Below are 25,888 nucleotides of genomic sequence, written 5' to 3'. Positions count from 1 at the left end.
GCTAACAGTGTTCATTCTGATTTTTTAAAGGTTTTATAACCTGAGGAGACCGAAAATATTGAACTCAGAAGTACCTACATTGATTGGTGCTCTCATGTTTACAGGATTACTGCTCAAATAAATGACTACGCTAGATACTCTTTTAGCTCCATGTTAGGTAGTGAATGTGTGTAGTTGAGAGTAGTGGTGTGAGGTTGGTGACCCTCTGAAATCCCTGAGTGCAATCCACTCTGTGTGTGTGTGTGTGTGTGTGTGTGTGTGTGTGTGTGTGTATTGTGCACATGAAAATGTTTGGCTACTGAAACAGAAGGCTTTAGTGAAACAAAGCCCTGTTGTTATTTTAGTGCTGTGCTGATGTGAGGAGGGTAACACTATACTGAGGAGGCTCACAAAAGGATGCCACCAAGTGATCCTCACCAACTCCACCTGCCAGACCTTGGTAGGGTGAAAATCCCTGTTTGTTCCAGCTGGAGAGTCCAGGGCAGGGGGCAGGGGGCAGAGGGCAGAGGGCTTAGTTTGCCAGCATCTCGCCAGACGTGTATTGTCTCCTGTAGAGGAGACAGGTACGAGGGGAGTGTCGGAATCAACGGCTCATATCATGTGTTGTGTTTTGACTGAACAGACTGTGGCCACTGAGGGAGGGGAACCTCGGCACTGCATTCGTCATTCAGCCTTCAAATGTACCTGCAATAGTAACAACAAAATGAAATCACAACATATAATAAGAAACAAATCATTTGTAGGGACAAACTTGGCAGGGCTTTGTCTGCAGTTCCTCCATATTATGACAGTTGTGTAGGTCTTTGTTTTGGTTTAACCAAATATAATACTGCACGTCTGACAAAGTTGGTAACCAGCTGCTGAAAATACTGCAACAATTAGAGACTAAAAAGACAATTATTTCCTTCTGGGAGTGCGTGGAGTTCAAAACAGAGCTAAATAAACAGTAACCACTGAACTTGCATTCATCAGGTGACCAGAAAAATGACCCAAATCTAATCTGTCAGTCTGCTGGATGTGTACACTGTTTTGATCCAAGAAGGTTGTACAGTGACAACATGGCAGATGTGGTGTTTTCAGCTTGTCATGGAGTTTCCTTTCACCCAAGTGGGCAAAAAAACAATTTATACATTTGATATTTATGCTGAAATCATTTTTTTAAACTTTTTTTTATTTTTTTTTTTTATTTTTTTTTTATGTTTTTGCCTTTATTTGCCCACATAGGCAGGAAAAGTAGGAAAAGAAAGTGAGGCAGTAACGCAAGTACAACAACAGAATCTGCACCCTAACTGGGTTTCCATGGTGTTTTTATCATCAATGTAAAAAGTTTTCTGAATTCAAAACATACTGCAGTGTGTGCAACAAGCAGTAAATAACCAGAGTGAGATCCTGGAATATGTTGTTTACCATCACAAGTTTCTTTAGTTTTTTTTATTCGATTTTAGACAACATTACAAGATTAGTCCATAAAAAATGAGGCAGAGACAATGACAGCTTCTTGCATTATCTTTTCTAAATGGCCACTGATGGCAGGCTTCAGCTGATCTACAGTCCTCTGAACCACAATGCACTGCATTCCCACTTCCCAGAGAGTCGGCTGTATTTCTCAACTCAGACTGCAGCACAGAAAGAAAAAGAAAGATAATGTATATTGATCTAATTTGAAAGGAGCAATGTCCCTTTTATCTTTACAGTATATAGTGTGTAAATGTAAAAACATAAATATATCTTGAACAAAGCTACCTTTTAAAGAGACGTCACTATAACTGGGATTTACAGAACATTAATAAACAACATGTCTTCACTGTCGACTAAAAATTAGTGTCAGTCATGTTCTGAACTTAATGTGATTAAATTCAATTATGAGAAACGGTCTGTTAAATTTAGTTCTTAAAACTGCACCGTCTGCCTTTTGGCTGCAGCAGGTGAGCAACATCCTTACAGTAGTGCATGTTGCTGCGCAGAAACTCACCCAAGTATTGTTTATTAGAAGACATTAAAATAATTATCCTACAATATGATGCCACTCATAGTTGGGTCTTTGAGTAAATGTTAAAACTTGAAGAAAATTACAGACAACCTTTTAAGACAGTGAAATGGGGCCTACCTAAGTTTAAGAATAAAGGTTTTAATTTGACCTTTGGCCTTTTTCATTGAATGTAAATTGTTAGTTTTGTATATAATGATTATATACGAAGTTTTGTCATCAACATTTCTGAGAATAGTGACTAACCTGCCAAACATGGAGAGAAATCCTAAAATAAAGAATTTTCACGTGGAGGAGAAATATTATCATAGACTATCTGCAATAACTTCAAGTCTCCAACAAATCTCTGATTCAAACATTAATCTATGAAATGACTTGGAATATTTATTGTTTTAGTGCTGGGTTCATAAAAATAACAATATTGATTGGCCTAATGTTTAATCTGCTAGTTGCAGCGCTTGCTTGTTTCAGCTCATTTGTCAGAATATCGACATCGACCACTTAGATGTTTCAGAGTAATTTTATTAAAATGATGTTGAAATGCTACAAGACAAAGACACATTCTCACCGGCCAAAATAAAAAAAATCATGTTGGAACTGAAAGCAAAAATCAAACCAAGCGATTCTGAAATATACACATGCTAAAATAAAACTGACAAATGTTTTATCTTTAATTTTCCTCACTAAAACTAAACTAAACCATTAAAATTGAAATGCTGTTGAGTGGTGACTCTGACTTCATCTGGACATCTGTAAAACGTTGTACACGAACCCCCTCTAGTGGCCAGAGAACAAAATGAAAGATGAAATAAACCAAATGGGCACCAAAATGTGGCTCCATAAAATGCCCTTATGAAAAATAAAATTTCTAGGCCTGATAAATCTTAACTTACAACTAACTACTCAAAAACAAACCTTAGAATAATCATACAGACATAGAACTATGATATTAATAATGTAAATCTTGTTGAGATTACATAAAATGTATAAAAAAAAAAACATTAATTTCACTACTAAACATCCCACTCTGCAATTCCCTGCAGAAATATTACATGAACATTACTCCAATCATTTCTCAGAGGAAGCATTTTACAGTGTGCTGAGGGTGCAATTAACGCTCTCTCGAAGAGCTTCATATTGAGATTTAATACAGTACTAAGTGGCATTTAGTCATTTTCCACCGTTCAGGAGTAATGGATGACTTTTTCTGTTAGAACTGTGGATTTGTGCTGAAAAAACAGACACTGTTCAAAGAAGGCAGATTTTAGCTGTGTGGGAAATGGGTTAAAAGAATATGGTCTGCTCATTCAGTGTGACTGTAGTATCTGCATTTCCATCTTTTCTACTTTTCTTTTTTTTACTTTTATAAGAGTAAAATGACTTTACCATTTATACTTCATAAAAACAACCTACACAACACTTTTTTTTTTACATATTTACCAGGAAGTAAACGGTAAAAAACACAGAGGCTCAAACCATGATGCTTACCTACAAAAACAATAACTGTAAACAACAGACACAACAAGGTGTTATGCACAAAAAAAAACCCAGTAAAAGTTACAAATGGTTAACTAAGCCCTCCAGAACTTTTCTTCTCATTTCCCAAATTTAGGGATTCAGTTTTCTGATGTTTCTTCTTTTACAAAAAGCCAAAGAGCTCAGTAAGGGTGGATGCGCATTTCTCCTTATGACCTTAAAGCTTCCTGTTGCTCTCTACAAAATACACTGCATTTTTATTCTTTTCACCACAAACATAAAAGATAACTTCCTGTTTCTTGACTTGTTGATTTAAAATATTTAGAAATATTTTAATACAAAATTCTTGACATCATTTGGGTTAAAGGTTAAAAGTGTATGTACGAGCACATTTAGAGTACAGGTGCAACGCCGTCCTGCAAAGTTATAACAGCATTTCACCAGCAGATGACGTTAAACTGACAAACCTTTCCCATAGGCTTCTCCCCACACGTCACCTCCTCCACTGTCTCAGTGCATGAGCAGCTCCTCCTCCATCCAAAATGAAGAACCTGACCAACTTTCCCCACAAGAAAATCCTGTCTGCTCCTCTCCCCAAGTCCTGCTTCTCTTCAAAATCTGACCCCACCATCCTCTGCAGCTGCTCCTACAGAATATGTACCTTCTCTATAGGCTCCCTCTGGAAGCAGCTGGACTCTGAAGCGTCCTTCCTTCTGTGAGCTGACTTGGCTGACCTAGTTTTTTTTTTTCTCTCCCCTTGAAGTGTGAGGTCAAGGATCTCCCGGTGCACGGTCTCTCTCTCTCTCTCTCTCTCTCTCTCTCTTGTTCCCAGGCCATGAGGTTAATCTTCACCTCCTTAGTGATCACATCCATGTGCTGAGCTCAAGTCTTCCTCTCCTCCACCTCGTCACTTGGTTTTTGTACAAGACCTGGCTCTTCATCTCGTCTCCTTCTCTCAGACCTCACCCCTCTGTTAGGAGGGGATGGTGCTCATGACTCTTTTCCCCAGCAGAAACAGTTTGTATCGTAAAGAGATGAGTAAAGAGTTGTATCTTACTTATTTAATCAATGTTCAGACTAATAATACAAATGTCTTCGGCCCATTTAATAGCACTTTTCAAGGTCTTGGGTGTTTCATAGGTTGTAAATGTTAACTGTTTAATACAATGCCAATGTATTTAAAGTGTAAACTGTATCTGCTTGCTGTCTGCTGGAGCTGCAGATAGCCTATCAGGGTGCCATATCTCACATATTTCTCTGTTATGTCTATGTTGTTGAACTCATATTTTAACTGATTTTCTAAATGCAAATTTAACTGAACTGAACAGCACATACAAAGAATAATGTTCATCAGTTGTTAGACTCCTGATGAATCTGTGCAAACAGAACTTGTAAGTTTTTATTGAACATAATGTGAACTGTGTTAAATGATCTTTGATTAAACAGAAGTAGCTGTGATAAGATAGATAGGCGATAGAAGATACGACTTCAGAGACACAATCAGGCAAAGTGGGAGGGAGAAACTGATTAAATTAAATTAAAAAAGAAATTTGAAAAAAAATTGAAAAGCCACATACAGTACAAACCTTGAATGTCTATCCTACATAAAAACCAATACCTTAGACAATATACAAGTCGACAAACAACTGGTGCAGCTTGGAAACCATTAAGGATAAGGCATGGTAGATCAATTGTAAAATATATAAATATATATATTTATAGTAACAGTCTTATTATTGTAAGTAAACATCCTACTACTTCGATGTACCCTGTAGGATGGAGTAGTGATGGGAATTCTCCATCAGTGCAGCCTCTCTTCCTCTTCAGTTCCACTTTCTGCCGGTGGATGTCACTGGTCCCTGTGTGTTGTGGCTGGTGGGCTGGCAGGGGGGCTGGATGTGAACTGCTGGAGACTCCTGTGGGGGCAGCTGGGTTTGTTTCTGAGTGTGTTTAAGACTCGTCGAGCAGCAGGGCGACTTGAAAACTTCGCTGCGTTCAGCGCGGAAGACCTGCGAGCGCAGATCTGGCATTAGGAGCGGATTCGGCCGCTTTGCAGTCCAGCTGTGACCGTCAGAGAGAAGGACCGGTCCCGGTTCTCGGCATTGGAACCATTTCCGGCCAACATGGATGATTTAGGTAAGTTCGCTGGCCGTGAACGCAACATTAAAGCAGCGCGTGCGGAGAGTGTGTCGCTAGCGTGAACACACAATGCTAACGCCGGAGGTGCCTCCAACCAAAAGAAGGGTTTTACAGTTAGTGTGTTTGAGTCGGCAGTGTTTGGGTTCGCAGGTGGGTTTAAGTTAACCAGGTTCAGCTGAGAGCAGCGCGAGGTTAAATGGACAGAAAGGCCCCGCGTGCTCCTGACACGAGGAGGCATTTAATTTTTGTCTTTATTAGCTGGTATTTGTAACGTGGACACAAACACAGCCAGCTGCTCGGTGCGTGGACAGTGTTTTAGACGAGTTAAATCCCCTCTACATCACTTAATCAGCCGCGTTAGACTCGTGCAGAGCTCGCGGAACTTTTTCAAGCTCAGACCTGCCAGAAATGAGAAAATCACCCCTCTGATCATTTGACATTTGAGGAGACGGTGACCTGTCGAGCCCCTCCTGGTGTATGTCAGCGTTACATAACTGCCCCTGCTGCAGGTGAGATTAGTAGCGGTGGCTTTAGTGAAACCTCTCGTGACAACAATCATTAAAGGGAGTTTGTTTTATCAGGACCTCTGTAGTGCTTTTAAAACAACAATTTCTCTGCCACAGGCTTGATTCCTGTTACATCTCTGCTGTATTGTGCTCTCACATACGGATCCAGGAGAGCTGTGTTGCTCTGCCTGCTGCGATGAAGGTTTTCTCGGTGAATTACGGCTGGTGCACTTTGTGACAGCAGGAAATGTAAAGCCGTGGGGCAGGTTGTGGTGGCAGGGAGAGGTTGTGTAGAGCTCAGCATATCCTGGTTCTCCAGTTTCGCTTTGTGAAAGTTCGTTTGACTTGGATGTTAAAAATTCTTGCCATGAGCCAAACAATCTTCTCCTTGCTTTTCATGTTGTGGTTATTATGAGATCATTGCTCACCTTGTGGGATTTTTTTTTTTAATAGTGTAGAATAATTCAAACTAGAGCCTGACTGATTCTGGCTTTTTGGGGTTGATTTCGATTAAATGAATACAAAAAAATTCTGGCAATTACCCTAATTATTGGCTGACATTCTTTATATAAACACCTTTTTTTTTTAAACAGTGATCCTCAAATGTGGCTGTCAAACACTGAAGCAGATTAAATTACAGTTCAACAAAAAAAATGTTTTCCCCCAAAATGACATCAGTACATTAAAACCATGGACTGCTTATATAATTGGATGTAGCTTCTGGGTCTGAAAAGAGAAGCTTTAGCAGAAGTGTAATACCACTTAGGGCCACTAGGGGCTGGCCCCCAAAATACCTCTGGCTTCATAAGACGCTCATTCAGAAGATGTCAACTTCTCTCAAAAAATACAAAGCCTGTGTCATTAGCTCAATCTTTTTAATCGGTGTTCTGGTGCTCTTAATGGAAAAAAAAACTCCCATCAATAATTTGATGTTCGCAGTAAACCTTAAAGAGAGGTATGTTTTGGGGCATGACTTGTTTGATTGACACGCCTTGGGTGCAGTCAGGTTACCGTTATACATAGGTGGCTGTAGTGTCCTCGGGCTCTCCGTCAGATTAATCCTTCACTCCTCTGTGGCTCCACCCTCTCGTCCAAATTATGCTCACTTCTGGCTTTAAAAAAAAATAAAGATGGGGCTGAATTGTCAAACAAAACCTCAGTTCACAAACCAGTGGGTGACGTCATGGTGCGTTGCCACTTGATTGACGCAGTAAACTTCACTGGGGGTTTAATAATTAGACCAAAAAGAACACAGAATCCCCTCAAAAAACACAAGTTTTCATATCCAGGTTTATCGCGCAGCTCATTCATCAATACAGAGAGAGCCTGATATTGGCTGAGCTGGCTCTAATTAAAAAAAACAATCATGCAAACCCCTCTCAGAGATACACAAATGTGCAGCGCAATTATAAACCGACAGGAAACTCTGAAGTAATGCAGCTTGCACACAGCGCTGCAGAATCAGCATCAGTGTTTTTATGAGCGTTTTTTTTCTTTTCCCCCCAGCGACTGTAAGGTTAAGTTTAGCAGGACATCAGTGAAATGCATTGAAGGAGTCGAGTTCATTGGGTGCTAAAAAAAACCCACCAGAATGCACTGGTGAAGTCAAAGATCATAAATGTCTTCCAAAAGCCATCCATAAAGTATTACCCCCCCCCCCCCCCCCCCACACACACACACACACCTCCCTCCTCTCTCTGTGCAGGTGGACTTGTCATAAAACAATAAACTGATTTTTATTGATTACATTTCAAAAAGTGATGCAAAAAAATACACTTTTCTAGCTTTTCGCCATCCTTAAGAACACCTGGATGTAACTATTCAGGGCCCAAAACCCAGTTCTGTGGTTGAGGTCATGGCGGTGGGAGTGTACCGAGAATATTGGTCACTCTATATCCAGTCAATATTTATGGATACCTTCTTGGCTTACACGGGTGAAGGGCTTTCCTTAAAGTAGCTGCTTAAAAAAGGAGCGTTACACAACCCAGTGTAATTACCGTATCACAGGGCTGTAAATTCTGTCATTGTTTGAGTGGAGACGTGTGAAAATATGGCACAAAAAAAAAAAGAGAAATGTAGACGCCAGACGTGCTCTGTCATCAGGAAGAGTGTAGCGCTAGCCTCGTCGGGAGATTTGACCTCCACGTGTTTATGAAAATGAGATTTGTTGAAAGTTTTTTAAATGGTTCAGATTCGGTGGGGGATCTAACGAAGCACCACCAGTGGAGTTGAAGTGAGGGGATCCGTCCGTCTATCTCAGACCCCAGAGAAGACAAGGAAACCTGCAGGTATTTTTAGCAGAGGAGAGTTAGTTTTCTCAAGTGCTGAGCCAGCAGCGCCGAGAAACCTTTCACCAACCAGGGGACATCTTTTTTTTTTTTTTTTTCTCTCTCTTTTCCTCAATTTTGTTCCTTTGCAACGGTCTCTCCGGTTCCCATATCATCGCAGCACAATGCACATGAAAGCGGTGATCCTGACAGGCAAGATCTCTTTCACCTTTAAAAGCCTTTTTTCTTGTGATCCGGACTTTGTTGTGCTTCCTCTCAGTGCTGGCCATGAGAGCAGAGTAGTGCTAATCTCAGGCAGGGAGTCGGGTGGATCAGGCCCACATGCAGGGATTGGGCCTCAGCCAAAATGTGTCCTCCTTAAACACTGCACTGCCCCACCCTCTCTCTTCCCACTCCCCACCATTCCTGTGGTGAACCACATAGGAAACTGCAGGCTGCAATCTATTGACAGTTTAAAGCTGGCTGAGTTTGCAGGAGAGAAGATTAGCCTTGTAGGAAGATTTGAATCAAGGCAGATCATAAAGCATGATCGCTAGCAATTATCAGCTTCCTCCTTTTTTCACCCAAGCTTTTGTTTTCTTATTAGGGCCCAAGCATCGGTGTGAAAGCCCTATTGTATTTCGTGAAAATGTTCTCGTTCTTCTCTTTCTTCTTCTCCTCACGTAAAGTGATTTGCCTTTTTGGAAGCTTTATATTAAAAAACTCATGAAAATGGATACACATATGTCTCTCGGCGAAAAATTCCGTATTCTAGTGGAGTCGAGAATGGGCTCGAGAGTGCCCCCTAAAGAGATGCCCCGGCGGCCACATTTACCTAAATTCAATTTAATTAAATTAAATTAAATACACATGTATCACACCTGGACGCACGAAAAAGTTACATTGCACTGTTACGTCAACTCGACAGGAAGTCCACCATTTTGAATTTAGTTGCCATTTTGGGCGATTCATACACGTTGTACTTTGTCGAACTCCTCCGAGGAATTTTGTCTGACCGACTTGAATTTAGGTTCTATGGATAGAAAACATGTTTGGGATTAAAAGTTGTATAAATAATTTGTTTTCATCGATGTGTGTGCCCGTAGCGTGGCGGCCATTTTGAGCATCTCGCCATGAAACTACGAGTTGCTTTAAATCTTATGTACATGGACTGACCTTCTCCAAACATCACAGGTATGAATAACAGCCTGAAGACCCCTGCGTGGTAATATTCGCTCATAGTCAGAGCGCCCCCTGTTGGCCACTGGAAATTACACTTTTCATACTTTCACATTCTACGTCGAGCTGGTTGATCCCATGAACGTAAAATCGGGTCACAATAACCTAAACATGTAGTTGATGATATATTGAGACATTCGTTCGACTTTGTCAGTGGGCGTCGCCGTGACAATGCGGCAAAGTGTGATGTCTCGCCGTGACACAGGAAGTTGATGTTTCAGGTCAATGGATGTTTGAAACCTCACGAAACGTGTCACATACATCCGGCGTGGTGAGACGATACATGTGATATGTGTTTTGCGAGTGGGCGTGGCCAAACAGCTCGCACGCCATGACACAGGAAGTTGATGTTTAAGGTCAAGGGATGCTTGAAACCTCACAAAACGTGTGACATACATCCGGCGTGGTGATACATCTGAAATGTGTTTTGCGAGTGGGCGTGGCCAAACGGATCGCCAGCGCCCCCTGCTGGAGACAGGAAACAAGACAAAAATAGCAACTTTAAGTGGGTATACGCGGTCCCTCGCGCACTGCACGTCGGGGAGACGGCTTCGGGGAGACAGCTTCAGGGGGACGGCTTCGGGGAGGCGGCACGCCGGAGTGCGAGGGCCTGTACATCACTGCTTGCAGTTTTAATGTTATATTTGTATTGTTTGCGTCTCCTTTTATTTGTGCTGTCTTTGCAGTAAAGGTTCTGTTTCGTGTTCTGAGGCAAACTTTCACTGACCTCCCCTCCTCAGCTATCAGCGCTGCCAAGCGTGGCTCCGTGCTTCGCTGCTCCGGGCCTGCACCAACAAGACATGAATGTCAAATAGTTAACTTCATTTTGCTGACTTTGATGCACCGCGCCGTTCAGTATTTCCATTTTCATGTCTGCTAACACACTAACTGCTGTGTTTCTCCCGCATTGATTTATTTCACTGTCGCTTTGGAGGCATTATTTGAAGGGAAGTGATTCCCCTGGGCCGCGTCAGTGCAGCAGCTGCAGCGTTGGAAATGTCACTCAGGGAGTGGGCGTGGGCAGAGTACTTCTTTACTAAGTCCAAATGAGATCTGATGTAGCCTAGATACTCAGTTGAGTCTAAATTTAGGTTGGTTCATTGTTTATAGACCAAAAGACGCATCACACGGCTTTCACGTGAACGTTTGTCAGACTGTGACACGGGTGTCTTTTACAGTTTGAGGAATAACCTCTTTTCCCATGTCCACGTCACTCACTTGGTTTCAGTCCTTTGTAGTTCCAGTTTTAATTGTGATGCATCAGAAAGGTAACTACTCTGGTTTGCCTGGTAGTATAATAATTCATGTGTGTCGAAAAGTGGAACAGATACATTTGAAAGTGCATAAATTACATTTCTGAATTTGATGCTTTGTTAGCATAATAAACATTTTCCTTGTGTGTTCCTAAGAGATACTTTAAAGGAATAGTCTTCATACAACCATATATTGATCAATGATCTTTAGAAGTGCTGGTAGGTGGATTTTGTAATTCAGGACAAAGCCAGACGAGCTGCCTCCACCTTATTCCAGTCTTTGTGCTAAGCTAAGCTAGCTGAAGGTCGAGTTTTGGTGCACTACAGCGGGTATATGATGGTCAATGCCGATTGGTTAAAGGCTGCTCCAATAGTTTCCAAGTTAACCTGGGGTCTACCTTCAATATATTTACACAGCAAATTTGGGCCACATTTACCTGGAATGGAGGTCATAACAAGTTGCCTTTCTGTGGACAAAAAGTCAGACTATGTCTTCTTTTAATGCTTCAATGATGACTTTTCTTTTTAAATATGACCTCCTCAGGCTTTTAAGTGCAAAATGTAAATCATTTGAACAATGTTTAACGTGGAAAATCTAAAATCCCCAGCAGTTAACTTCCTCTTCACTAAAGCGGAAAAGACAAAAAAAACAAAACAAAAAAAAACCTGATGTCCTCTGTGACCCTTGGCTTAATGCAACAGGGAACAAGCCTATACGGTGGATGATGACTCTTTCCTGTTGGACACGTGCACATTAATCACACACAGTCTGTGTAGGTTTGAGACAATCTCTTGTACCTCCTCCAGGGTTTGTCCATCTGTCTGAGTTTAAAATCAAAACGCTGCAGGGCTTTGAAACATATGCCGTACGCACGCACGCACGCACGCACGCACGCACGCACGCACACACACACACACACACACACACACACACACACACACAGAGACAGACAGACTCACTCACTCACTCACAATAAAGCTCATACACGCTCCTGATTACATACTGCTGGTGTGGACAGACAGCTCTGAATGGGAAGCTGACTAAGCATCGACAGCGCGACACTCAGCCAACCATCATGTCATCCCTCATGGGCTCAGTGCAGTGTACCAGCAGCCTGCAGGGTCGATGCTCCAGCAGCTACTGTAGGTTTTTAGAAGCAGGGTTTGTGTGGGAAGAGTCCCTCAAGCCAAAAAAAACATATTTAGGCTGGAGGAGGGGGAGGGCGAGGGTGCCAGCAAAATCTCTCCATTCTAATTTTTAGCTAACCACAAGTCCTACAGTGTAGTTCCTTCCTGTGCCCTCGTTCCTGCTGTTTGTCAGCTAAGCTCACTGAGCCTGTTTGATTGGGCAGCTCCTCATCCAGCTCGACACCTGTTTCATGACAGGAAGTGCCTGTAGTAAACTCTCTGTGGTGGTGGCAGTCATGAGGCCTCATCCTAGTAGCCCTCAGACCTTGTGTTAGTCATACTAACTTGTGGACTTAGTTTCCTTAATTTAAGGCCGTCCTGTTTCGCTGTTGTCTTGTCAGGGAAGTAATGAAGCGAAATGAGGAGAAAGTGAGGAGCAGTTTAACACATTTGGTATGATATATATATATATATATATATATACATACACACACACTGTACGTGTGCGAATGCGTCTAAAGTTGTAATCTGCCTTCCTGCATCCCGCTGTGCTCCAATGATTTGTGCTCCCCGCTGACTTTGTTGTCAGACTCTTATCGCTGCCAGTCTGTCAGTGACTGACAGCTCAGTTGATGCGACGCTGCAGATCCTGTGACGCGAGCGAGAGAGCAGCTGCTACAACAGTTTGCATGGAAAATAACAATGCCACAGTAATTGCATAATTTGATTTGTCGCACCAGGAGGAACCACTGGGTTTCAAAACTCTCCTTACTGCTGTGAAGATTGTGCTCCTACGCTTCACTATAATGAATCACAATTACAGCTGTCTCAGTATCAGATGGCCTTTCAAAAGCACCTACATGCTTTTTTCAGGCATTCCCTTAATTGGCTCCTAAATGTCATTTTTCTAAGCGGTTGTGTGGTTGGTGTGGCTGCAGGCTTCGATAACACACTGCTGTTTTATTAGGAAATATGAGCGTTTCCTCTCTTGCCTCCTCGGATTTAAATTGTCACTAACACTCTGCTGGTATTGCCCTATTAAATCCGCCACAATGCGAGCCTTTGATGAATTGGAAAGTTAGGAGGCTGGAGGAGAAGTGGGTGTGCAAAATATGAGTGAAAGTGAGCATGAGTGTGTGTTTGTGTGTCAGATTGCTTTACAATCAGAATCTGGCTTGTTTAAAGAGGATCACTGAGGAAGCCCATTGGAGTTAACGACAGCATTGATGCTGGGATTATAACACCACAGGTTTGAAAGGGTGTTGGCTTAACAAGAGTTTACACACACACACACACACACACACACACACACACACACACACACACACACACACACACACACACACACACACACACACACACACACACACACACACACACACACACACACACACACACACACACACACACACACAGACAGATCTGGCATTGGCTTGGAGCTGATTGTTTTCCAGTGAAATGATTTGGCCCTCACTAACCCTCCTCTCCATCCTCTTCCCTCTGTCCTTGTCCTGCTGGCGGGGGACAAAGAGCTGCTTGTCTCTGGTGCTGTGACCTACTTCAACCACAGAAGACAGAACCAGACAGGACTGATTAGGAGAAGTGGAAATTGCCCATCCCTTGGTCCCACCAGCCAGTCAGCCAACCATCTCTAGTATTTTCTGCTCCTTATCGGCGTCTTCGTACTGACAGTTATAAACCAATGCAAAACAGAGTTGATATAGTAGTTTGTCTCTCTGCATCTCACAGCCTTTATCATTTCAGTTAAACTCACAGTAAAACTGTCTTCATAACATCAGTTTCTTATTATTGTATCTGTGAGGATGCTGACATCAGTATGTTGCTCAAAGCACCTTTGTTCCTAAGTAGAGCTGCAGAGACACAGAAATTAATTAATTCCACATAATAATAATTTTCTGCAAACTTTAACTAGTTAGTACATTTCAGTCTTAAATAACATGACTGGTATTTGGTAGATGCGAGTTGTATTTCCAAGTTGCAATTATATCAGAGATTGAAACACTGTCCATACAGCACATTTATCCTAAACACATTCTAATGCATCATATAGTTTTTACATGCATCAGAGAAAAATTATATTAATTATTTAAAAAAAAAAAGATTAAAAATAACAATAGATTGGAAGTTATTTATTTATATTTGTGTATCAATGTTTCCCACATGTTGAACTCTGAACTCAACTCAGACAGGTGTGTGGTAAAAAAAAAAAAAAAAAATTGAAAACAGTGAAATAAGGCCTTCTGGTGATAGATTTACCTAATTTGAATTTGGATGATTTTATCTGCCTGGCCCAAATAATCTCCATTTATGGAACGCACTGTGTATAAATATGGAAAATTGGGATAATAGCATGGTAATACACAAATCACCTAGACAGTGCACCACTTTTGTTACCCTCTAGAAAGGGAAACTGTAGTGTGCCCTCAATTACATCCTCGTTCAATAGATGGAGTGGCTTCACCTCAGGGACTAATGCTGCGGATTTTCTATATGGCGGTAGAACTGAAGAAGGTGTTTGGATGAATTTCACAGCAACAGTTCTGTAATAAAAGAGTCCATCAAATAGTTTGACTTCCTGTCACCATTATAAAATCTGGATGAATGACTTGCTCTTCACTGACATTCAGGAAAATTGTGTTAAACATTTCTTGTTCTTAGAAGTTAGTTTCAGTTAAATATCAGTGCCTATTTTCCTGATGTGTGCAAATCAACAAAACACTGAAAAAAAAGAAAAAAGAGCATTTTAATTTTTTTTTTTTTTTTTTTTTTTTTTTTTTATCGTCTTGAACAAATGACTCCGCAATTCCATTGAAGTAATTTTAAAGTGCTTTCACCACTTTTGCACGCACACGGAGGCCCAAAATAACCAAAGGGGCAATGTGTAAAGCTTTAGCGCCACAAACCAACTATGGCTTCCCCTGTGAGCCTGTGACTGGGGGGTAAAATAAGAGGGGAGGTAGGTAGGAAACTGCAAGAGGGATGGAAAGATGGTATTATTTTAGATGCAGATATTCTCATCTCCTTTTTTTCCTTCACTTCTTTTAGGCATATGTAGAGACTTATACATTATTTATACATTCAAAAATCCTTTAATTAATAATTTTACTCTTCTTTCAAGTGAAATCATCTCATTCAGGGTATTATTATCCCCCAGTGGGTAGTAGAAGAAAAAAACAGTACAGCCTTGACTGACATGCCACAAAAGAACAACAAAAGCAGCAGAAATACAGAAAAACATATTAGAAAAAGCATCAAAGAGCATCATCGGTAGGCACTTGAATGCAGACAGGAGAGGAAGTGGAATGTGCCCATTCATAACCACAAAAGATGATGAAAATGACAACACAAAAATGTGACAAAAGTAACATTTAGGAGAAATTCAAACACCACGGATTGCCGTCACACTCTTGCAGCAGTAGTACAGAGCGTAAGAAAAACAAAGAAACAATAATTACGTTCCAAAAAATGTATAATAATGCTGCAGTGGTTGAACAGCAGAAAAATCTAAAGGAAATGAAGCATGCATGAAGAAAACCTTCGACAAAGAGCAGAAATAGAATCACCATCAAAGATGACAGATACAGATAATGCTGTAAAAGTTACTCAGTAAAATGCAGGGGTTTTTTTTTGTCATTATTTAGGTTTTATTGGTTTGACCTGCAAACTATGGGAGAATATCTGAACATGACTTTGATACCTTTTAGACTGCAGCTTTTATATACACGTCGGTTTGTTGAGGTCAAACACCGATTTGAAGGATAGCAGACTGTTCAGGAAGCTGACTGGGTGCAACTCTTTCAGTGGAAGTGAACAGGCATGAGATGTCAAACTTTTTCTGCAGTCAACTGTAACTTTGTTGGTGTGGCTGCACCCTTCGAGGAAGACAAGTACTGTCATCATTTTGAGAAAAAGTTTATTCAAAGAGCTGTCTGAGCTTTTTTTCTCCTGGTCTGCAGTCATGCAAAGGTTGGCTAAACGCCTCCTTGCAGACATAAGAATGGTTTCTAACACTCAACAAGAAAGAGAATAAGCATATGTTTTTCACAAAATGTCAGATTATTCCTATGAGTGATGTTGTGGCTGTTTACTGGCAGCTCTTTATATGGTAAACAGTTGCTTGTTTTTACATCCAGCGGCAGCTAAGTTTTCATTTATTTGGAGTCTTACCAGATCAATGTTACATTCGCTCTCCTTTTAGCTCTGGTTTGGTCTCCTCTAACTCCTGTGGGAAATAACTGACTTTTATGATGCTTTGCTATGTTCACTAGTCATTTACTAACTTTATCCCCCAGTGCTGGGCAGGTAGTGTATTGGGGGTAAAATTCCATGCAGAAAATTAGCTGTCTGCTGAATCTGAAAATGTTGCGATGAGAGCAGAAGAGAGTGAAGCGAAACAGTGAAGTTGCTGCCCGAGGCCCCTTTCATGAAATGTGCAACATGCAAACTGTGACTTGCAGCATGAGATCATTTTCTCTTGGGTTCATTTTGGCACTTGTAACTTATCAAAAGAGAGATTTGCAACACGAGCACGGAAGGGCACAAAGGAAGTCGCACATTTATCAGTAATTTAAGAATGACAATCATTTGTGAAACGAGATGAAGGCACAATTTGCAATCTGTCTGTAAGTAGTGCTCGCAAATCGACCTCTGAATCAAAGCTGAAAGTGTCTATGAAGGTTTATAGAGCTGAAGGAAACAATCATGATATCCATTGTCAGTATAAACATATTGATTATATTCCGATATGAAGATGGGTTTAGGCTCGACACTGAGAGCAGGCGCTTTATTTTGTAGCATTTGTCATTACAGGAACTATATTGAGTGAGAGGAATACAAGTATAGTGATATGATTTAGATTATTTATTCATTATTTGATTATTTTTTCAATTAACTAATACATTGTTTTATCTGTAAAATGCCAGTACATAGTGATGATTAATGTTGGTGTCCCACATATATTTTGATTACTTCTTTCATTCGACCAACACTGTGAGAAAAACAACTAAACCTGCCATTTGAAAAGCTGGCACCATCAAATGACTGAAATGATTAATCAATATTCAAAGACTTTCCAATTAATTTTCTGTTATTTTGCTGTTGTGGTCATAGGTGCAAACCGACGAGGATGTTTTGTGTCATATTTTCTGTCATAAGCTGGAAATGTGTGTCTGCTTGCTCGGTGCACACACGTCCTCCTACGGTGAAGGGAGTGTCTCATTTTTCATAATTTAACAATAGTTATTAAAGCCAGTTTGAGGTCAAAGGGATACAACTCACAGTGTGTTTCAACAGGAATCACTTGCTCCAGAATTGAGGGAGTTTGCATTACTTAGCATTTTGAGTAGCAGAGTTTTGTCTGAGCTCGAGTGTGGCTTTTTAATCGCATGTCGATGTTGTTTTCATAGGTCTGGTGCTATTTGTTGAAATGGTGGATCGCACCAGTGACGCGTGTGTCATAAAGTCAACTATATAATACTGCTTTTTTGAGCGATTGGTAAGGATTACTCATCTAAAGTGTTATTGTCTGATTTCAGTCTGAACACATCCCTCAAAGCTTTGTTAAGAAATCAAGGGTTTGTCTACTTAATTCCTAGAAGGCTTTTAATTTGAAACCAATATAGGAAATGCTGTATTTGTATTAATGCATAATGCATTAACTAACAGGGCAAATGGTAGAGGATCAAAACAAGGATGTTGTGAATCAATCAATCACTACACCTTAAATGTCAATGTGACAACTTGAATATTCCATTTGGTTTTTTTGGGCTCTCTTGCAGAACATACGCTTCAAGCACTTAAAATATGGAAATTAATTTCAACCAGATCAAGAGAACTGTGAACACTTTATTTCCTCACTTGGTTGAAAGAAGGTGTTTGAGCTTCATTTCATTTCGGTGCGCTCCGGCAACAACACACACCGATGGCTCTTTTGTGTTGTGATTTAATTGCCCTTATGGGCTGTAGTTCCATTTCCATGTATAATAGCATCTGTAACACTTCACTGATCTTGACGTAAGGAAACTCCAACCAGACTCTTCTTTATAGAGTGAAATGGTGCATAACATGGCACAGCCAATGTAATTTACAAGTGCAGGCTGGTTGGGTGGTCTGTAATGCTCCACTACTATTGCTTTGACCGGCGTGGTCATCCATCACCTACTGTATGTCTCCTCTCCCACGGGTCAGGGTCAGGCAGGAAAGTATTTATAGTGAGCCTGGATGCCTCTGCCTGTCTCTGGTATGTGTGAGCAGCCATGCTGAGAGAGGCACCTGCATGCGATGTTGTTGTCTACTGTTGCACCTGTGTGTGTGTGTGTGTGTGTGTGTGTGTGTGTGTGTGTGTGTGTGTGTGTGTGTGTGTGTGTGTGTGTGTGTGTGATTTAATTTTGCGCTCGTGTGCCCGCTGAAGCGCTCCAAATGAACAGAGGCACAGGCCTTCTGCTGTCTAACACAAGCCTGCAGGGGTGTAATGCATAAGAGCATGTGCGACCATCTTGTCCTGATTTTTTTTTTTTTTTTTTTTTTTTTTCCCTTCTCGTACAAGCTAAGACTGGGATTCATCTTCTCTTTGATGGTCTGTCAGCTCGTGTCACATTGAAAGGCCATCTCTCTCTCTCTGAAGAATGAAAGTTCTCTCGCTTCATGTCACACCAGCAGAAATGTAGATTTTTCTTTACTATTGCCATAGTTTTGATTTTTGTTTTTGCATTTTCAAACATTTCAACACTCGACTCTGTCTTTGAATATTTGCTGACTTTCTTTGTTCTGTCTTCCCTCTAGTCCCTCCTTTTCTCTCTTATCACACCATCTTGTTCGCCTGCTGTTGCCTCGCTTTTCTCTCCCTCTTTCCTCTCATATATGGAAGACGAGCTGCAGCACGTTAGGAATTCATATCAGCCTGCGTGCACCTTGCAACACATCAGATTTGGAGGGGAAGAAATGAAAGGAATGAGAATAAGGGGGGATGTGGAAAAGGAGGTCAGGGAACACGGGTAAACTTGCTGCACAGGCAGCATCTCGCGGCAGATATTCAACGTTAGTCTCACTTTGGTGTGTCAGCTCGGATCTCCGTAAACGCCTTGGCATTTATGAACCTCACAGATAAAGCCTTTTCCTGTCTGAGAAGAAAAAAAGCCGCAAGCACAGTGCTCTCACACACACAACTCACCATCACCCCCTGCAGGCGCTTAAATGCTAAGTTTGGTTACGTTACATTTGATAGAAGTGATTCCCTGAAATGAATCGCAAGCAGCCGGGCTAAATAACAGGAGTAGATGTGTTGAGTTGTGGACAGCATTGATTCACTCTGTGCAGCAGTCAGCACTGATGGGTGCAGGATGTCAGGCAGGAAGGATGTCCTGTCAGGGATAATGGAGGCTTGCCTCTGTTGACATCCAGGACTCGTATAGTGATCAAAACTATGAGGAGTGAGAGTCGTGCTCTTTGACCGCTTTGACTAATTGATTTTCCAATTATACCCTGATCCTTTCACTGTCAACATACTTCAAATTGTTTCCTTTCCATATCCTCCCTCCCCCTTCCTTCCTGTCTTTTTCATCCCTTCTTCTGCCACCCCAGTCCCCTCTTTTTATCTCCCTCTCTCTCTTCTCTTCCTGTAATGAGCCCCATGTGAAGCCATGTTCGTGTAATTAAAATGCACACCATTCATCTGGGAGGAAGGGAGTCTCCTTAATCTACGTCAACCCACATTTTTTTCTCTGAGGATTTGCCTGCCGCGCGCCGCACACACTTCCCAGTTCCACTCGCTATCTCTGTCTCTCTCGACACTCCCACCTCCGTTCCTGGATTGTTCCTGGATGTTTGAGCCCAGCTGTGCCCTGTCATGTCACGTTTAACATTGTGGACACAGAAGCTGACCGAGTGCCGCTTGTTTTTCTGTGTTCATTTGCTGTTAAAAAAGAGGGACGACTGTGTTTAATTGATGTTCACAGTTGGTGAGATCTACCGAGTATGTGGCCTATTTTTTCTTCAGGTGAAGAGGAGCAGATCTGTCTGCTCCTGTCTGCAACCTCCTGCTTCCCAGGAAGTTTCCATAACTTTTCTCGTACAACACTTATAAAACAAAAGTTTTATCCCATGTGGAATTAATTAATGGGAGTTTTCTCGACTTGCTCTTACCAAAAAGATATAAAAAAAATAGGAGGATCTCTCTGCCGCTCTGCACAAAAGATAAGAGTGATTCAGGAGGTTCATTTTAAGATTTAGTCCTCCTGTCTCATGAGTTCCTCATTTTACTGCAGTTCCATTTTTGGTCACCGGGGAATTAGTCTGAGCTGTGTGCTGTGTGTCATGGTATGCTTCCTTGGCAGACGAGGCTGACACACCTCTGTGTGTTTGTGTAGCTGGTGGATGGGTCAGAGCATGCCAAGCACGCTGCGTTCAGCAAACAAAGGCAACCCTGACACAACTGCACTATATCCTGTTAATTAGGATTGTCCTCTAACCGCATTGTCGAGGGAAATGAGCTGTTGATTTTGTCTTGAGAGACGGCCTCTCAGACATTAAAGACGGTACACTGACACAGACCAATGCCGGGAAGCGTACGTGTTTTATGTCGCCTGGAGGTTCATGTTTGAGCAGTAACTGTATTTTGGAGCAGCAGATTCTTCATAAGCAGGGTTAAATCCAGTTCAGCTCCAAAGCTAAGTTGATTAACATCTCTTGTGTAAACCATCTGGACTAACATCTGTACACTCAGCTCTCTACCAGCTGCAATAAAACTTTGTTCTGACATCAGTAACAGATATGTTCTGAGCCCCACCGATATTTTTACTATTTATTTATGCAGTATGTCAGATAACTATCTGATGAAGTCTAAATTATGTTTTGGCCTGTTTTCACTTGCTCTGATCTAGTTTGTTTTTTTAGTTTGTACTTCTGAATGTGCACATCTGTAAAACATATAGAAGTGATGGCCAAGGATCAGCAATCTGGTGGACTGTTACCTAAAACGTGCACCCGGATTACAATTTCTTTCCGTATTGTCATGACAAAAAAATTCAGCTGCAACAGGGGAAGAGTTATAAAGAAGAAGTCTTAAGCTCTATGTTTTTGACACAGGAAACCTCTTAGTTCACAGCCCTGTTGACCTTCTAATGTACCAGCAATTGAGCTGTAGTGTTGAGTGTGAGGTGCACCTGTTGTTTTAAAATGTATTTTAATTGTAGGTTTTATAACACACCACACTTAGTAGGCACCATAAAGATTGACCGTTGTTTCTGCCTCTTCACTTTTATGGGCGTGTGCTTTTTTTTTTTTTTTTTTTACACACAAAGTGGTGTAAACAGTGCGCTCTGCTGCAGCCATAATGAAACTCTCAGGAATGTACTCAGGCTTCTGCGTCCAGAGAGGAGTCCCTCTGCTTGTGAAACCCAGTTACCTGGCATGTTAGCCATGCTAACCATGCTAATGCTAAGCTGGTCCAGGTGGATCTGGTGTTGATCTGGCTCAGCTTCTGCCGTGTCTCCTCTCTGTCTGGAAAACTTTGCAGTCCAAGTTCCCACTGCGGTGAGGATACGATGGTACACCTAGCGTTCATTTTCAGGTTTGTAATTAGATTTCTGTTCAAAATAACACATCTTAATAATAGGACTGTACTCACAAGACTAAATATAACATGTGGCATTAAAATGCAGTGGAATGAGTGTGAGTCATGAGTAAGCAAAGCTCTGAGCTAACAGCGTGAAGGAGGGGCTGATTATACCCCTTATATACCTGTGTGATACCACTCCCTGAGCTGAGCATGCCTCTGTTGATAAGAGCTCTGATTGCTCTCAACTTTCCTCATTTTACCTACGTTGTCTTTGCCTTCATCCTCCGTTAACGTGCTCAGCCTGATAAACTTGGACAGCTTTTGCCTTCCAGACGTTTTCAGTGGTCCATCATTTGCGTGAGTAGTATCTCTTACTCTTAAGGCAGTGAGTTTGGAGCTGGATAGCAGTGGAGGAGTGACCCTACCCCCCCTACCCCACCCCCTCACCCTGCCATTAATTTTAACCCCTCCTTCCCCTCTCGGCCCTGACCCTCTCCTCCGCTCTCGGTGACCCCCCCCCCTGTCTCTTGTTCTTCATTTATGCTGATGGTAGAGTTAAGAAAGGCGGTTCCTGCCTGGCAGACAGTGTGTTTAGGTTGCACTCTTCCTCTTTTGCTTCACCTTTCTCTGTATTATCTCCTCTTCACTTCCCTGGGTTCTCTGCTCTGTCTTTTACTAAGGTACGTTTCAGCTCCGTGTTACTTTAGCTATGAGTTTCTCTCTTGGTACAGTGTTTAATTTTAGGATGGGGCCTCAGAGTTTGCTGTTGTACATACCTCTGCAATCTTACTACAATTTCTTATTTAATATAATCCTCAGTTTGGATACCTGCCAGTTGGCTTTGGAACAATACAGAATAATGCATACCTAAATATTGGTTATTTATACTTCAAGTTTATGTCCATTTACTAACTTAATATTTGTGACACCAGAGTCTTTCCTTGTCCTAAATATGGTGTTAAACTGCCGTCATGTATGAGCACTAGATGTTTATAGATACTGTCTTAATTATACAAAAACTTTGTTTGATCAAGTTTGTTATTAAATTCAGGGTGTTATTTATTAGGACTTGTGAAATTCAGCAAGATAAACTAAACTCTGCTCTGGTGAGTGAGTGTGCTAAAATAAGTGTTCAGTAATAGAGCCTGTGCTCTTCATTAAATCCCCTTTAATGTTATGTGTCCCTTCTACCTACTTGTTAGGACTGCTAAATTAGTAGGCTAGTTGTTTTCTTGGCCCGTTTTCTGCTCTGAATCCCAAACAACCCCCTCACTCAGAGACTTTCGCTCTCGCCGTTGTAAATGGTCAACTTTAGCATGTATGCCTGCGTGCAGATTTGACTGTGACTTGGATTTAAAACATTTCAAGGCTGTAGGCTGGAGAGTGTCAATGAGTAACCAAAGGAGCGGCTCTGACAGCCTGCATGATTCAACTTTTACAACTCCCCCTCGTCTGATGTCAATGCACATGGGTTTTTGACAGGTTGCGAAAGAAGCAGTCGTTATTTGGTGCTGGTGTAAGGAAAACAAAAGTTTCTACTAGAGGTTCATGGTGATGTTTTTATTAGGGTTTGGATGATACAGATCAAGTCTATTATGGTTTACAGAGTTTTCTTTTTACGTGATGTAACACATTTTCTGGAAATTCAACTTAGAAACTATGAATCTGTGTAGACAAGATAACCAGATGGGAATGTCGGTTTTAGGCTAATACATTCATGGTACCTCATCACATTGATGCAAAAATCCTGTAAATCTAACAATGCCTCAAAAACTCGGCTTTCATTTGCTAAAAAAAATAGCAACATCTGTAGAAATGGTTGAGCAAAGTCTGTCATATTGTCATATCACCCAACTCAAAAATAAAAATCATTATTAATTATTCGACTATATCATCACATTTTTAAAGATTATAACTCACAAATAATCCTCAGAGCTGTGATGATACAGTCTAGTAATGAATACTATTTTTTATTTCTTGACGACTTTCAAAACACCAAGGATGTCTTCCAATACAACAAAGCAGAGATTATTGAGCAGCAAAAATTGGATTATAAACTGTAATCAGCTGTAATCAAATAATTGTATATAATATATATAGATATATACTGTACTGTATATACTGTGCATTTTATATTTTTTTACTGCTATTTTATTGCTTTTCTATTATTCTATTATTATCTTATTGCTTCCTGTATGCTGCTGTGGCGAAAAAATTTCCCCTCGGGGATTAATAAAGTAACTACCTAACCTAACCTAACCTAACCGGATTACAGTTGAGTTTTAACAGTTTTGCTCATCAGTCTGTTTTGTTTTTCCATAGATGCGTTGTTGGCGGACCTTGAGTCCACAACATCCCACATTTCCAAGCACCCACTTTTCCTGTCTGACGAGACCGCCTACTCCTTCCCTGTTGGAGGTCAGACCCAGCAAGACCCCTGCTCTCCGCCCCAAGTCCCACCCACTCAGCCAGAGCGAACTCTGAATGGACTAGATGAAACAGAGGTAAATGCATGCACAGTGTGAGTCACTGTGTTTGACAGATTGTACATGGATCATTCTATTAAAACATTGTTTGATTTACTCGTGAATGAAAGTATACATCAGTTTGTTCTCTGAATAGTGACTCTACTTCCTCTCTTCAGTCGTTCAGCTCAGCTCAGAGAAGTCCCTGGTCCAAAGACAGCAGCAGTCCAAGCCAACCCATTGGTGAAGAGGACCACGTATACAGGTTAGACCAGAGGGCATATACATATATAGAACTGTATATTAACATCTGACCATATCTCTTTGGAAATAAATAGATAAGTTTTCAAAAAATATTTCGGACGAGAATTTGACACTCATCTGAAAACATTTGACCGGAAATCCTTGATCTGATTTAGTTTTTTGACTCGGCGTTGAGCTTAAAACATTCTACAAATGAAGCTGGTTTTAAAAAAAAGGTTAGTGATAAATATTGGTTGTTCTCCTGTCCTCTGCACAGTTTCCCTAACAAGCAGAAGAGCAGTGAGTCATCAGCTATTGCCATGAACTCATCGTTGGGCAGCAACCTGTCTGAGCTGGACCGCCTGCTGTTGGAGCTAAACGCCGTCCAGCAAAGCACCCCGGCTTTCCCCACAGAAGGTCCATACGGAGATTACTTTACAGTTTATGAACCTCTCATGTTTCTCTGAAGGAACGTAGACGTCACTGTCTAAATGTGGCTCTTCTGTTTTTATGCTATTATACAGTGATCTAATTCTCTCCTTCTGTTTTGTTTTACAATCAAATGAACTGTTCACCGTAGATCCATGCAGGAAATGCATTTATCTTTTTATTCTTTAATAGAAGAAGCAGCTCCGCCACTGCCTGCCTGCAGCATCGTCCACCATATCCAGGAAAATGGAGTCGCCACCGCAGGCAAAGCCGCTCCACCTGTGTTGGAGAAGCCCAAACGTGGAGCAGCAGCTCGAGGAATTGAGGACGTTCGACCAAGTGTAGAGAGCCTTCTAGATGAACTGGAGAGCTCAGTGCCCTCACCCATGTAAAAGACAAAAATATTACACCAACATAGGAATGATAATACACTGCATGTCAAAGATAAATCAGTGCTTTCATGTATTAAGGTGAAATAAGCTATTGTTATGTTTCTAGTCTGGTATTTCTGCTGATGGTGTTATTTTCTTCTCAAGTCCCACACCTTTGGTGGTGTCAGAGGAGCAAACAGATGGACAAGAGGAAACACTATCACAGCAACAAGCCAGGATGTCTGCCTCTTCTGCCACACGGGAACTGGATGAGCTAATGGCCTCCCTCTCTGACTTCAAAGTCCAAAGCAATGTGAGTATGATTCATTACAGGGTTGACTTCGGGTGTTTGCATTCACGATGGCAGATAGTTATTTTTGGCATTGCATCTCTGTGTCTCTGTCGCTGTGTCTCTGTTTAGGATGCTGCAGTAGAGATTTTTACAACTCTTAAATTAACTGTAGAAATCGGCTGTTTTTAGTTAGCGCCGTTTCTGTATTTGTGGTTTTGTATTGTTACAGTGATTGCTGGTGCTCGCAGGGTTACACAAATTTTCCAATAATCTGCTGTTTTCCTGTTTCACTATTTATCTTTATAAGCTGCTTACACAGGTTTCACTCTCAAAAGTGCATTTTCTTATCATCCCAGAAGCATGAGAATGGTCATTGGGGTCTATATTTACCTCATTGTAATATATGTTATCTTTATCTTTAGTGACGGCATTAAGTTTGGTTAAGACTGAAGAAACCTTAGAAGTATTATCAATTTGAAGTAATGGTGTCTGTCCCCTGTACATTAACAGGCAGCAATC

The 25,888-nt window shown here is 41.3% G+C and overlaps 1 protein-coding gene across 3 annotated transcripts in view; it reads left to right on the top strand.

The window, feature by feature from the left end:
- Positions 1–5,374: 5,374 nt before the first annotated feature.
- Positions 5,375–25,888, top strand: part of LOC138203485 (paxillin-like) — a 34,204-nt gene continuing 13,690 nt past the window's right edge. For 2 of the 3 annotated variants that reach the window (XM_069158384.1, XM_069158392.1), the window contains exons 1-6: positions 5,375–5,599; positions 23,892–24,073; positions 24,214–24,299; positions 24,555–24,694; positions 24,899–25,094; positions 25,243–25,390. In XM_069158384.1, coding sequence (XP_069014485.1) covers positions 5,587–5,599; positions 23,892–24,073; positions 24,214–24,299; positions 24,555–24,694; positions 24,899–25,094; positions 25,243–25,390 — 765 coding nt within the window. In that variant the 5' untranslated portion in view covers positions 5,375–5,586. The remainder of the gene's footprint in view (positions 5,600–23,891; positions 24,074–24,213; positions 24,300–24,554; positions 24,695–24,898; positions 25,095–25,242; positions 25,391–25,888) is intronic. The other variant, XM_069158401.1, reaches the window with a different exon arrangement.

The sequence above is a fragment of the Embiotoca jacksoni genome, unplaced genomic scaffold (assembly GCF_022577435.1).
Source record: "Embiotoca jacksoni isolate LCO1_2020_lvr unplaced genomic scaffold, fEmbJac1.0.p SCAF_1, whole genome shotgun sequence".
NCBI classification, from domain to species: Eukaryota; Metazoa; Chordata; class Actinopteri; family Embiotocidae; genus Embiotoca; species Embiotoca jacksoni.
Note: the sequence above shows the minus strand (reverse complement) of the source record. Positions and strands in the feature narration are given on the sequence as shown.